This window comes from Brachyhypopomus gauderio, unplaced genomic scaffold (assembly GCF_052324685.1).
Source record: "Brachyhypopomus gauderio isolate BG-103 unplaced genomic scaffold, BGAUD_0.2 sc37, whole genome shotgun sequence".
Lineage (NCBI taxonomy): Eukaryota > Metazoa > Chordata > Actinopteri > Gymnotiformes > Hypopomidae > Brachyhypopomus > Brachyhypopomus gauderio.
In genome coordinates, this window is record NW_027506867.1 from 3734116 (window position 1) to 3745638 (window position 11523).

At 50.5% G+C, this 11523-nt stretch overlaps 2 protein-coding genes across 4 annotated transcripts in view; one reads left to right on the forward strand and one right to left on the reverse strand.

The window, feature by feature from the left end:
* Positions 1-168: 168 nt before the first annotated feature.
* kat14 (lysine acetyltransferase 14) lies at positions 169-5824 on the forward strand. The gene is made up of 10 exons (XM_076985029.1): positions 169-427; positions 898-1019; positions 1341-1462; positions 1681-1862; positions 1956-2375; positions 3034-3599; positions 3712-3845; positions 4024-4199; positions 4457-4647; positions 4774-5824. The coding sequence occupies exons 1-10, from the start codon at positions 169-171 to the stop codon at positions 4945-4947; spliced, it is 2346 nt and encodes a 781-aa protein (XP_076841144.1). The 3' UTR covers positions 4948-5824.
* dzank1 (double zinc ribbon and ankyrin repeat domains 1) overlaps positions 5564-11523 on the reverse strand; it is a 10384-nt gene continuing 4424 nt past the window's right edge. For 2 of the 3 annotated variants that reach the window (XM_076985032.1, XM_076985031.1), the window contains 10 exons: positions 11496-11523; positions 10678-10849; positions 10139-10242; positions 8585-8668; positions 8210-8312; positions 7884-7936; positions 7708-7791; positions 7180-7307; positions 6914-6988; positions 5564-6752 (listed from right to left, as the gene is read on the reverse strand). The exon at positions 11496-11523 is cut by the window's right edge and continues 128 nt beyond it. In XM_076985032.1, coding sequence (XP_076841147.1) covers positions 6581-6752; positions 6914-6988; positions 7180-7307; positions 7708-7791; positions 7884-7936; positions 8210-8312; positions 8585-8668; positions 10139-10242; positions 10678-10849; positions 11496-11523 — 1003 coding nt within the window. In that variant the 3' untranslated portion in view covers positions 5564-6580. Of the gene's footprint in view, positions 6753-6913; positions 6989-7150; positions 7308-7707; positions 7792-7883; positions 7937-8209; positions 8313-8584; positions 8669-10138; positions 10243-10677; positions 10850-11495 lie in introns of all 3 variants that reach the window. The other variant, XR_013122942.1, reaches the window with a different exon arrangement.

Genomic DNA, 11523 nt, shown 5'->3' on the forward strand with positions numbered 1-11523 from the left:
AGAGTGCTGTCTGTAATAGTTTTTACGCAAGAGCTCTCAAGTTATGAATCACGTCGTATTCCAGGACCTTTATGCTGTTGTGTGCGATGTTGGAAGTATCCAAAACTTTTGGTATTCGTTATCAAATCGTCCACATCAGCGTTAACTTTTTCGCCCTCAGACTTGGTCATGGACGGCGGGGACCAGCAGGTCCTGGTGGGACAGGACGAGGGGGCCATGTGTACGTCTGCCTCCGAAGGCCTGGAGGAGGGCGAGGTGGAGGGGGAGACACTCCTCATCGTGGAGTCAGAGGACCAGGCATCGGTGGACCTCTCGCACGACCACAGCGGCGACTCGCTGAACAGCGACGTTGGCGAGGACGGCGATAGTAGCTGGGTGGAGGACATGTCCTTCTACTGTGATAAGTGCCACAAGTGGATCCCTTCTGGTGAGAACAAGGGGACATGCAGGGCAGTGGCTGGCGGTGCCTAGTGTGAGCACAGTGGTCTTTGGTTTATGAGTATTTCCACTTAATTTAACCTCTTGGGATTGTGGGTATATTGCCCGCTGGAGAGAGCATTGGCAGAGTATATTGCGAATTGGATCTTTTAGGTGGTCTTGCGCATCTTTGCATGTGGTGACAACAACATAGGCTTTGGTGCAGAAATGTAAAAGCTCACAGAGTGCTGAACCCGAGAAAAATGACCAGGTTTAAAGTAATATGTGGAGATCCGCATTACAGCGCTCGCCTACAAAGGTTGCTGTGACACGGTGTGACCTATGACTGTTTTAGGATGATGTGTGTATGTATGAAATCTCTGTCTCAATAAACTCTGGCCCTGAAAAGAAGAGCGTTGTCTTGTCTCCGCTCCGTCTTTGTCTTGGGAGGTTTTTCATTCGTCTCTCTTGGCCGTTCAGCCCAGCTCCGAGGAGAGCAGCCCAGCTACCTGAAAGGAGACAACTTCTTCAAGTTCACGTGCGCCGACTGTGCCGACGGCAGCAAGGAGAGCTTTGAGAGGATGCGTCTCACGTGGCAGCAGGTGAAAATTGCACGCGTGTCGCGTTTGCACGGCAGCAAAACCGGGGGGATAAAAAGTGAACCGCAGAGATGGATTTATCAGACCCACATTGAGAGAGAGATGGGTTTACTAGTCTCGGATTAACTGAGAGATGAGATTAGCAGCTCAAGATTGCCAAATTTATACCTATAATAAAATTAATCTGTTCTTGAATGCAAACTGACTTGCTTTTGGTTGCCTATGGAGGCGGGGTCTAATGTGTGTGAATGTATGTATGTATGTATGTGTGTGTAGTGATGCTGGAATGTAAAGCATGATTGGTTACTTTGCTTGTGTGTGCAGGTGGTGATGCTGGCTATGTATAACCTGTCTCTGGAGGGGACAGGCCGGCAGGGTTACTTCCGCTGGAAGGAGGATATCTGTGCTTTCATCAGCCGACACTGGACCTTCCTACTGGGTGCACGGTGAGGGACAGGAACCACACAGACCTGTTCCGGTTTGGTTCTGCATCCTGAGTTTTAGCAGTACTAGAGCTGCAAGGCTAATTTGTCTTATGACAAATAAATAGCATCAGATAAACTGTGAAAACTACGATAACAGCTGTTGTTTTATGAAAGCCCCTCCCACTCTTCCGTGGTGTGTGGAGCACCTGCCAGCCTACAGCAGGTTTTCTCATTCTCAGGAAGAAGACCTCGACGTGGTGGAGCACGGTGGCCGGGTGCCTCTCAGTGGGCAGCCCCACTTTCTTCCGCTCGGGGGCTCAGGAGTTTGGGGAGCCGGGCTGGTGGAAGCTGGTGCAGAACCGGCCGCCCACCCTCAGGCCGGAGGGCGAGAAGACCTCGGCTGCCTCGCTCAAGGCCAAAGGTAAGAGTGCCACATCAGGACCGGTCACAGCAAGCTGGTTGTAGGTGTAGACGGTTAACGCCGTTCCCCCTCGTCTCGTGTCCCCGCCTCCAGCCACGTCCCGGCCGTCCCTGGACCCCACCATCACGGTGGAGGGCCTGCGCAAGCGTGGTGGACGCAACCCCGTGGAGAGCGCCATGCAGTTGAAGGAGAAGCGCTCGCGCACGCAGGAGGCCAAGGAGATCCGGCGGGCGCAAAAGGAGGCGGCCGGCTTCCTGGACCGCAGTGCGGCCTCCACCCCCGTGAAGCTGGGCGGACGCGGCCGTAGGCCCGACCTGCTCCTGGAGAAGGGCGAGGTGGTCGACTTCGCCTCCCTCAGCTCGTCCGACCGCACGCCGCTCACGTCGCCCTCGCCCTCGCCCTCCCCCGACTTCTCCGCTCCGGGAACACCCGCATCTCATTCCGCCACGCCCAGCCTGCTGTCGGAGGCAGACCTTATTCCTGACGTCATGCCCCCCCAGGCACTGTTTCACGGTGAGCTCCTGCAAGCGTTGCGCAATTACGTCACACCGACGCTTTCAAGTCCACTAATAGTTACTTTACTATAGTACTAAAACTTAAAATACATGCACACTAGTGTAACTAGTACACTACACTACATGCACCCTAGCAAGGTGATGCTACCTGTAAACACAGTTCAGTTTACATTATCGTCTTCAAAAGCCTTCAAAATCTCAAAACACAGGCTACAGGTGCATCTCAATAAATTTTGTCAATAAAAAAGGTAATTTATTTCAGTAATTCAGTACAAAAATTGAAACGCAAGTATTATATAGATTCATGACACATGGAGTAACCTATTTCAAATGTTTATTTCTGTTAATGTTGATGATCATGGCTTACAGCCAGAAAACCCAAAATGATTATCTTGGAGAATTAGAATATTTCATAAGACCAACTGAAAAACTGATTTTTAATTCCAAAATATTGGCCTACTGAAAGTATGTACGGTAAATGCACTCAATACTTGGTCGGGGCTCCTTTTGCACGAATTGGTGCGTCAATGCGGTCTGGCATGGTGGCGATCACTCTGTGGCACTGCTGAGGAAGCCCAGGTTCCACTATATTGTACCAAGTCCGCGCCGCTGTCTACCAGAAAATTTTAGAGCACTTCATGCTTTCCTCGCTCCAGATGACGAAGAGCTGGACGGCGAGGGCGTGATCGACCCGGGCATCGAGTACGCACCCCCTCCCAGTGCACCACTGCCGCCGGGCACCCTCCTCGCCCGGAAGAAGCAGCGGCCCGCCGAGCTCGTCAAGCAGGAGCCGGAGAGCGAGGACGAGGTGCCGGCCGAAGACGACAGGGTCCGGGACGAAGGCTCGGGCACCCGTGGTCACGGAGCTGGCGAGCGGAGGAAGGAGAGGTGCGACGGGGGCGGGGCGGGGCCGCCGGCCGTCCCCCGCTACGCCCCCCTGGGCTTGTACGAGGAGCGGGCCTTGCTACGTCGCCTGGAGGCGTGTCCGCACGCGCTCGCCGTCACGCCACAGGCCCGCCGGCTGCGCAGGAAGCTCCTGGTGCGACAGGCCAAGCGGGAGCGAGGGCTCCCCCTGCTGGACGCCGACCAAGCCGTCAGCGCCGCCCTCAGCCTAGTCGGGGGCGTGTACGGGGCCCAGGCGGGCGTGGCCAGCCGCGGAGCCACCGAGGGCACGGAGTACAGGACGAGCAGTCGTGACCTGCGCATTCTCGACCGATTTCAGGTGGTGCAAGGCTCTCTAAACACACACACACTCACTCCACAGGCTTTACAACACCAGTGCTCATACATGCTAGTGCTAGTGCTACGATGCTAATGACCGTTTCACGGTGCAGGTGCCTGTCGCCAGCAGGAAGGGCTTCCACCAGCACAGCATCACCTTCTGGCACAGGCTCATGGGTTCGGACACCTGCGTGGACCAGGGCGTCAAGAGTCCCTACACGTCCAGAACACTCAAACCTTACATACGGTACAAGTGTGAAGAGCACACGTGACACGCTCTGTACACCAGCTACCAACATGTTTATGTCCCTCAAGACCTCAGCCTAACAGACCCAGGCCTGTGTGTGTGTGTGTGTGTGTGTGTGTGTGTGTGTGTGCGCGCGCATGTGTGTGTGCGCGTGTGTGTGTGTGTGTCACCCACACAGGAGAGACTATGAGACGAGGCCAGTGAAGATGAACCTGCTGGCGGAGATCCGGGCGTACCCGCACAGGGGCGACGTGACCTGGGAGCCTGAGCCTGACGCGCCCATTGACTACTGCTACGTGCGCCCCAACCACATCCCCTCCGTCAACTCCATGTGCCACGACGTCTTCTGGCCCGGTGAGACCCCCCAGCCCCCCTGCAGGACAGCAGGGACTGAATATTAGACCGAATGTGAGGTCTTATTAGAAACGTGAGGTCTGTTGCCTTTGAGGGTCTTTTGTACACGTGGGTTTGGGTTTCAGATGCAAAGAGGTCGAGAGATTGAAAACCCTGCAAGCCTCATCACGGCCGTAACTAAAGTTCTGAAAAATCCAAAATCTCATCTGTGGTTCCTGGGCTGGCCAGTTCATGCAGGTGTGTGTGCGTGCGTGCAGGTGTGGACCTGTCCGAGTGCCTGCAGTACCCAGACTTCAGCGTGGTGGCGCTCTATAAGAAGGTGGTGATTGGCTTCGGCTTCATGGTACCAGATGTGAAGTATAACGAGGCCTACATCTCCTTCTTGCTGGTGCACCCAGAGTGGAGGAGGGCGGGGATCGCCACCTTCATGATCTACCACCTCATCCAGGTGATCCACAGCCCAGGACACACAACTCTGCAAACACACGACGGTACACGATCCTGGAGCTACACACCACGTGACACAAGAGTCAGTCGATTCTAATCTCTCTCTCTCTCTCTCGACCCTGTGCAGACATGTATGGGGAAGGATGTAACCCTACACGTGTCCGCCAGTAACCCGGCCATGCTGCTCTACCAGAAGTTTGGCTTCAAGGCTGAAGAGTACATCCTGGACTTCTATGACAAATACTACCCTGTGGACAGCAGGGAGTGCCGCCACGCCTTCTTTCTGCGGCTGCGGCGCTGACACGCCCCTGAATCCCCATAGCCACGCCCCTGGATCCACTTGGCCACGCCCCTGAATCCTTCCATGACAACTGACACTGCACCATGTTCACCAGACTGCAACTTTATATCTTTATATCAGATTTATGAATTCCGCAGTCTTATGTTAATTGATATAGAACACAGTCGTGTGTGTTTGAATACGTGTTGTTCTTATGCGTGTTCAGTACATTGTGATGTATTTGCATTTGTATTTGTTCTGAAGACAAAGGGCTTGTCCAGCAGGATCCTGTGGGACCACGTTTGTGATATTATACCATCACGTAGAAATAGACACGTTTTTGTTCTTCCAATTTGTAATGGGTCACCGTCTGTTTTAACGCAAACCCTCTCCGGTAAACAAACTAGGTTACCATAGTAACTGGCTGAACCCTAAAGGGCTTGCTTCAGATCTCCGAGCATTTCGGTCTTGATTCTGAGGAGCGTTCCCAGAAGCGTGACGCCTCCTCCAAACCAGGACCAGAGCGTGGCAGCGGGTCTGAGCTGGACATCTTTCCCTCACCCAGCTGCTCTGGAGTGTGAACAAGCAGAGCATGTGTAGTGTTGGGACGTTTTTGTTGTTGTTTTTACCCTCTGTGAACCGGGGTGTTTAAAGCCCCGTCGTGTATAAAGCTGTCAATTGTTCTGTCAAGCTGTGCTTTTTTTTTTTTTCTTTTTCCAGTGGAGGCATTTTTTTCCCGCCTTTTTATATGAATGTGTTGAGATTAAATGTCAGGATCTCACCGATCATGCTCAGAAAACGTGACACGAATGAGTGGATTCATCTTTTATTTAGTCATCACAGACTGTTGTGTTAAAAACATTTTGAGTCATACTGAAATAAAAAATGCACTAATGAATCTCAAAACAAGCATACATTCATTGAGGCGACACACCGCTGACACAGTAGCTCTGTTGTGTTTTCTCCCTGTAGCAAAACTTAGTGGAGAATTTACTGCTATCTGAGTGAGTGAAACGGTCCAGTTCAAGTTCCAGGGAATGTGTGGGTGTGAATCCAGTTCCTCTTTATCTGGTATGAATGCTGGGATGTCCAGACTGTATGTGTCTCCATGTCCTATTGACTCATTCCTCCTCGAACACTAAGAACAGCTCCATGACCACGAGTGGAGCCTCGTATGGTTAAACCTGAGTGCAGCATGTCATTTAGTCAGGCGTTTATTACAGGTGGTTTTCTTGGTGAAGGATTTTAAGTGGAGGTGGTTCACGGCCACTGTGGTTGTGCATCTTCACCTCAGTCTCTGATCCAGATCAGGAGTTTACGGAGTTAAACCTCTTATGGAGAATCTCGCTTGCTAACCAGGAGTGAGTGAATATGTTCTAATCCAGTTACATGCCTATCTTCACATAAAAATAATGAGGGCTCTGTTACCCAAAACCATAGTAGGGTTAAAAATGATCTTAAAAGAGTGTGGTTTGAAACACACAGCCCTGTAACTACGGTCTTCATGTTATACTTTGGGTAAACCCAGCCCTGATCTTTGGACAAATGTTATCTAAACTTTTCCTTCAAGCTGAAGCTGCAATCTAATCTGTTGCTTTTTGTGATTTGGATCATGATTTCACATATTGCTGCATAGTCCTTTTCTTACAAATGTCTATGAGAAGGTGTCGAGACCTGAGGGGCTCCTGCTGTGTGGGAGGGGCTGAACCAGGCCCTGCCCACTATGTGACATCATCAGGGAACGCATGGCACTGCATCCTGTGGATTCAGCCACGTCGTACGCAGTCTGACCGCGATCGTTCAGCTTCCGCAAGCTCGCGTTGCATCTGTAAGCCACAGGACAGGAGGTCAGCAGGTCCAAACTCACATTTCTACTGGTTTAGAAAGTCTACTGGTTTAGTAAGGCTGATTCCTCAGCAGGGTGTGTACTGGAGCTCACAGATCTCTAACATTTGACAATGCAGTGACATCTCATGAAGGTTCTCACCCGAGCAGCACCTCCACACTCTTCAATCCTTCACTCCCCAGAACGGCAGCCTCGTGTAGGGCCGTGTTGTTCAACCTGCGACAGCCACATATACAATCATCATCATCATCATCATCATCATCCAGGACCAAGAGCCATCGCCTTAGCGGGAGTCTCAACACTCCAGCGTTCATTCTGCCCCCTGATGGCGATCTTGTGGTACTTTTACAGCCTGAGAGGTTCAGAGCCACACGTGACCTGGGTGATTTAACGGAGTTGAGACTCACGGCCCAGATGTCTGGTCCACATCTGCCCCTTTCTGCACCAGCATGGGGATGACGTCATGGTGGCCATTTAGTACTGCGGCAACCAGAGCTGGGCGTTCATCACTGCCTAGGCAGGATGGATTGGCGCCCTGGAGACACACACACACACACACTAGAACCTGTTCCGACTCATAAAGCCTGCTAGGATCATATTTCAGTGGATTGACTTAATGATAATCAGCATGATGTTAAGGTCCAGGTGTCCAACACAATGACCTGTGCAGACGCTGTCACATCTTTAGGGGTGAAATAGCCAGGATCATGTGGAGATCAACCAGAGACACATCCATGTCCTAACAGATCAGTTGCTCGTGATTTGCACTGCAGTGTTGTAAAGTACTTTGGCACTTTTACTTTGAAGTGGGGAGACTAACTAACACCAAATACAGCCTGCCATTTCAGCTGCTGTACAAATCACTATGCTGTTACGCTATAATTGTTTTGTGTATTTTTTTGGAGTTTATGATATGATTGGTCTTCTTGCCTTACCTCATCCAATAGCTGCTGCACCACAGTGATTTGGCCACGCCCTTCTGGACCAACCTCCTTCAGCAACAGGCCGTCATTAGACTCCTGTAAACAGTCACGAATGTTATAGTGCAACAGGTGCCATCTAATGTGTGTGTGTCTGTGTGTGTTAGTGAGATTGTGGAACGAATACTGACCTTCTTTTGGCTCTTGGTGCTTGACCCAAATTCTGCTGTCCCATTCTCACTCACTGTCCACACACACACACACACACACACACACACAAAGAATATTCAAATGTGCATGTACACTCATTGGCCATTTTATTAGGTACACCTTGCTAGTACCAAGTTGGACCCCCTTTTCCCTTCAGAACTGCCTTAATCCTCCGTGCCATAGATTCAACAAGGTACTGGCAACATTCCTCAGTTGGACAGGTGTACCTAATAAAGTGGCCGGTGAGTGTGTGTGTGTGTGTATGCGTGCATTGCGTGTGCGTGCACATGTGCTTGCACTCATGTACTCATGCTGGTGTGCCTGGTTGCCAGATTGATTCTGCCCTCAGTCACATCGCTGAGGTTGCGTTTCTCCGCCACGAATCCGCTCGGCGGCCCTGCTGAAGATGACTGCAGAAGAAAACACCTTCCAGCACATGTCACAGGTGCAGCGTCACACTAACAGTGCTGCAGAGTACTGAATGACAGACAATAGTGATGGAGAGAAAGCAGCATTATCCACGTTCATGCTAACCGACTCCTACTGCAACACCAGCAACATTAGTGGCCTTTAACACTGGCCTTTACGTCAGACAGACTCAGACCACCACACTCATTTTAGGTCACACATCAGTGAGACATGCGCCCAGCCAGAGTGTATGACTGTGACTGTGTGTATTTACCCTGGACAACTCTGGAGATGCAGAGATGAAATTAACACGCAGACTGACTTCATAACTGTCCTCCTCAATGGCAGCAGAAACCAGCTGAAAGATAGAAACATCCCACATCGGTAATGCTGCATATACAAGATGTAAGCTGATGGCTTTCAGTCTATTTCCACTGAAAGAACCAGGGAGTACAGGATTTAATACTTCACGCTTAAGAATGATTAAATCTGGAATGAAAGTGGCTTTCAATGATGACACACCATGACATTATAGTATAGTCCAGGATATATTTCCAGGAAACCAGTAGCCTACAACATGGCTCCAAATGGCTAACTTTGAGAAGGTAACCTAGGTAACCTCTCATGAAATTAACGCAGTTTGGATATTTACATACACCCTACAAAGCTGTCAAAAACATGAATGTTTGAAAGTGTCTATAAATTTACAGCAAGTGTTCCAGACTGGGGTACAGTAAGTAGTGTGAGCAGTGTGTGAGCACTGGAATGAACATGCAGTGTGTGAGCAGTGTTTCCCAGAATGGATGGCAGTGGCATTTGGAGTGTGAGCAGTGTTCCGGAATGAACAGCAGTGTCATGCGGAGTGTGAGCAGTGTTCTGGAATGAACAGCAGTGACATGCGCAGTGTGAGCAATGTTCAGGAATGAATAGCAGTGTCATGCGGAGTGTGAGCAGTGTTCCGGAATGAACAGCAGTGTCATGCGGAGTGTGAGCAGTGTTCCGGAATGAACAGCAGTGTCAAGCGGGGTGTGAGCAGTGTTCCGGATTGAACAGCAGTGTCATGCGGAGTGTGAGCAGTGTTCCGGAATGAACAGCAGTGTCATGCGGAGTGTGAGCAGTGTTTCGGAATGAACAGCAGTGTCATGCGGAGTGCGAGCAATGTTCAGGAATGAATAGCAGTGTCATGCGGAGTGTGAGCAGTGTTCCGGAATGAACAGCAGTGTCATGCGGAGTGTGAGCAGTGTTCCGGAATGAACAGCAGTGTCAAGCGGGGTGTGAGCAGTGTTCCGGATTGAACAGCAGTGTCATGCGGAGTGTGAGCAGTGTTTCGGAATGAACAGCAGTGTCATGCGGAGTGCGAGCAGTGTTCCGGAATGAACAGCAGTGTCATGCGGAGTGCGAGCAGTGTTCCGGAATGAACAGCAGTGTCATGCGGAGTGCGAGCAGTGTTCCGGAATGAACAGCAGTGTCATGCGGAGTGCGAGCAGTGTTCCGGAATGAACAGCAGTGTCAAGCGGGGTGTGAGCAGTGTTCCGGAATGAACAGCAGTGTCATGCGGAGTGCGAGCAGTGTTCCGGAATGAACAGCAGTGTCATGCGGAGTGTGAGCAGTGTTCCGGAATGAACAGCAGTGTCATGCGGAGTGTGAGCAGTGTTCCGGAATGAACAGCAGTGTCATGCGGAGTGCGAGCAGTGTTCCGGAATGAACAGCAGTGTCATGCGGAGTGTGAGCAGTGTTCCGGAATGAACAGCAGTGTCATGCGGAGTGCGAGCAGTGTTCCGGAATGAACAGCAGTGTCATGCGGAGTGCGACAGTGTTTTGCTCTCACCCTGCCCATCCTTGGTTCCCCCACCAGTGCCCGGAACTCACTGTTGTTCTGCGCATGACTGCGTAAGTGAGCACAAATATGATCCAGCTGCTTCCTCCAGAACCCTACACACACACACACACACACACACACACACACACACACACACACACACACACACACACACACACACACAGACTGTTAAAATTAAGCAATTGTATGAAAATGAGAACAGATCTTAGGAATAGATGTCTTATTTTTTAACCATTCAAGTAGTGTCAGCAGTGTATGAGCTCTTACAGCACGAATGATGAGTCAGAAAGATAACTAATGCTATGTGCTATGTTTTTTTATGTTGCGTATTTGTGTGATCTTTTTCTGAGCACAAGAATAGCCAGGAACATAGCCTATGACTATATATTTTGAGTGTTTGTGACGCTACTACTGCACTGTATGTGTTACTACAATGATTAATACTTTTACACCATTCTACTCTACCATTCTATCAACATTATTCGCGGGAGCGTTTGAGAGGTGTACGTGTCACTGTGCTGCTCCACCTCGTCCGGGGCTAATGGCTGTGAGGAGGGGCTTCCTGTCACTCATCTTCTCCTGCCTGCTAAGCTCCAACTCCTTCTTCTGGCTCCGCCTCTGCAGCTCAGCGCCACTGGGATAGAACAGCCCCACAGTCTGCGTCTGCACATCCACCCTCGTAGCCGTGCTCTCCGTTGCCTGGGCCAATGTGAGAGAGCGAGAGAGAGAGAGAGAGAGAGAGAGAGAGAGAGAGAGAGATTTGAACAACCAACAAGACAATGAATTTCCATGCGACCTTGCATCATTGTGTTGTCCTCTTTATATGCGCATGTGCAAACATGCATAATCATTATTATTACCATACAAGCATACAGGGCCGGAATGGCCCACTTTTTCAGTCCGGGAGTTTCATGCCCAAATCCGGCCCAAAATTATTTTTCCCTCCCAATCGGCCCAAACTAGAGACTGACATGAGCTGGCCCATTGGGAATCCTCCCGAATCTCCCGATTAGCCACTCCGGCTCTGCAAGCATATCTAAAAGCGAATCCACTGTGGTGTGGTTGAGCACTGACTGCAGGATGAAGTGACTGTCAGGGTGTTGGGCACACTTGGATCTAATTATGGCCTGTTGAAATATTTTCTCAGTCAGTAAGCTGCCTGATATTGGAGAGACTGTCCCGTTGGTTGAGTAAGTACTTCCATGCGTAGGGAGACACGATGAGAGGTTACATCATGGTTATTGTTTGGTTTGTTTGCCTTTTTTTGGTAAATAATAAACACTGCTCACCCTCCTGCCTCCTGCCTCCCCTTCTAAACATCTCAATTAGTGCTACATCCACTTACCTGTTCAGGCTCCAGTGTGCCCTCTTGT

Coding starts and splice junctions, on each gene's coding strand:
- kat14 (XM_076985029.1), top strand. CDS start 169: ATGGACGGCGGGGACCAGCAGGTCCTGGTGGGACAGGACGAGGGGGCC. Junction 2,376..3,033: donor CCCCCAGGCACTGTTTCACG/GTGAGCTCCTGC, acceptor TCCTCGCTCCAG/ATGACGAAGAGCTGGACGGC. Junction 3,846..4,023: donor ACACTCAAACCTTACATACG/GTACAAGTGTGA, acceptor TCACCCACACAG/GAGAGACTATGAGACGAGGC.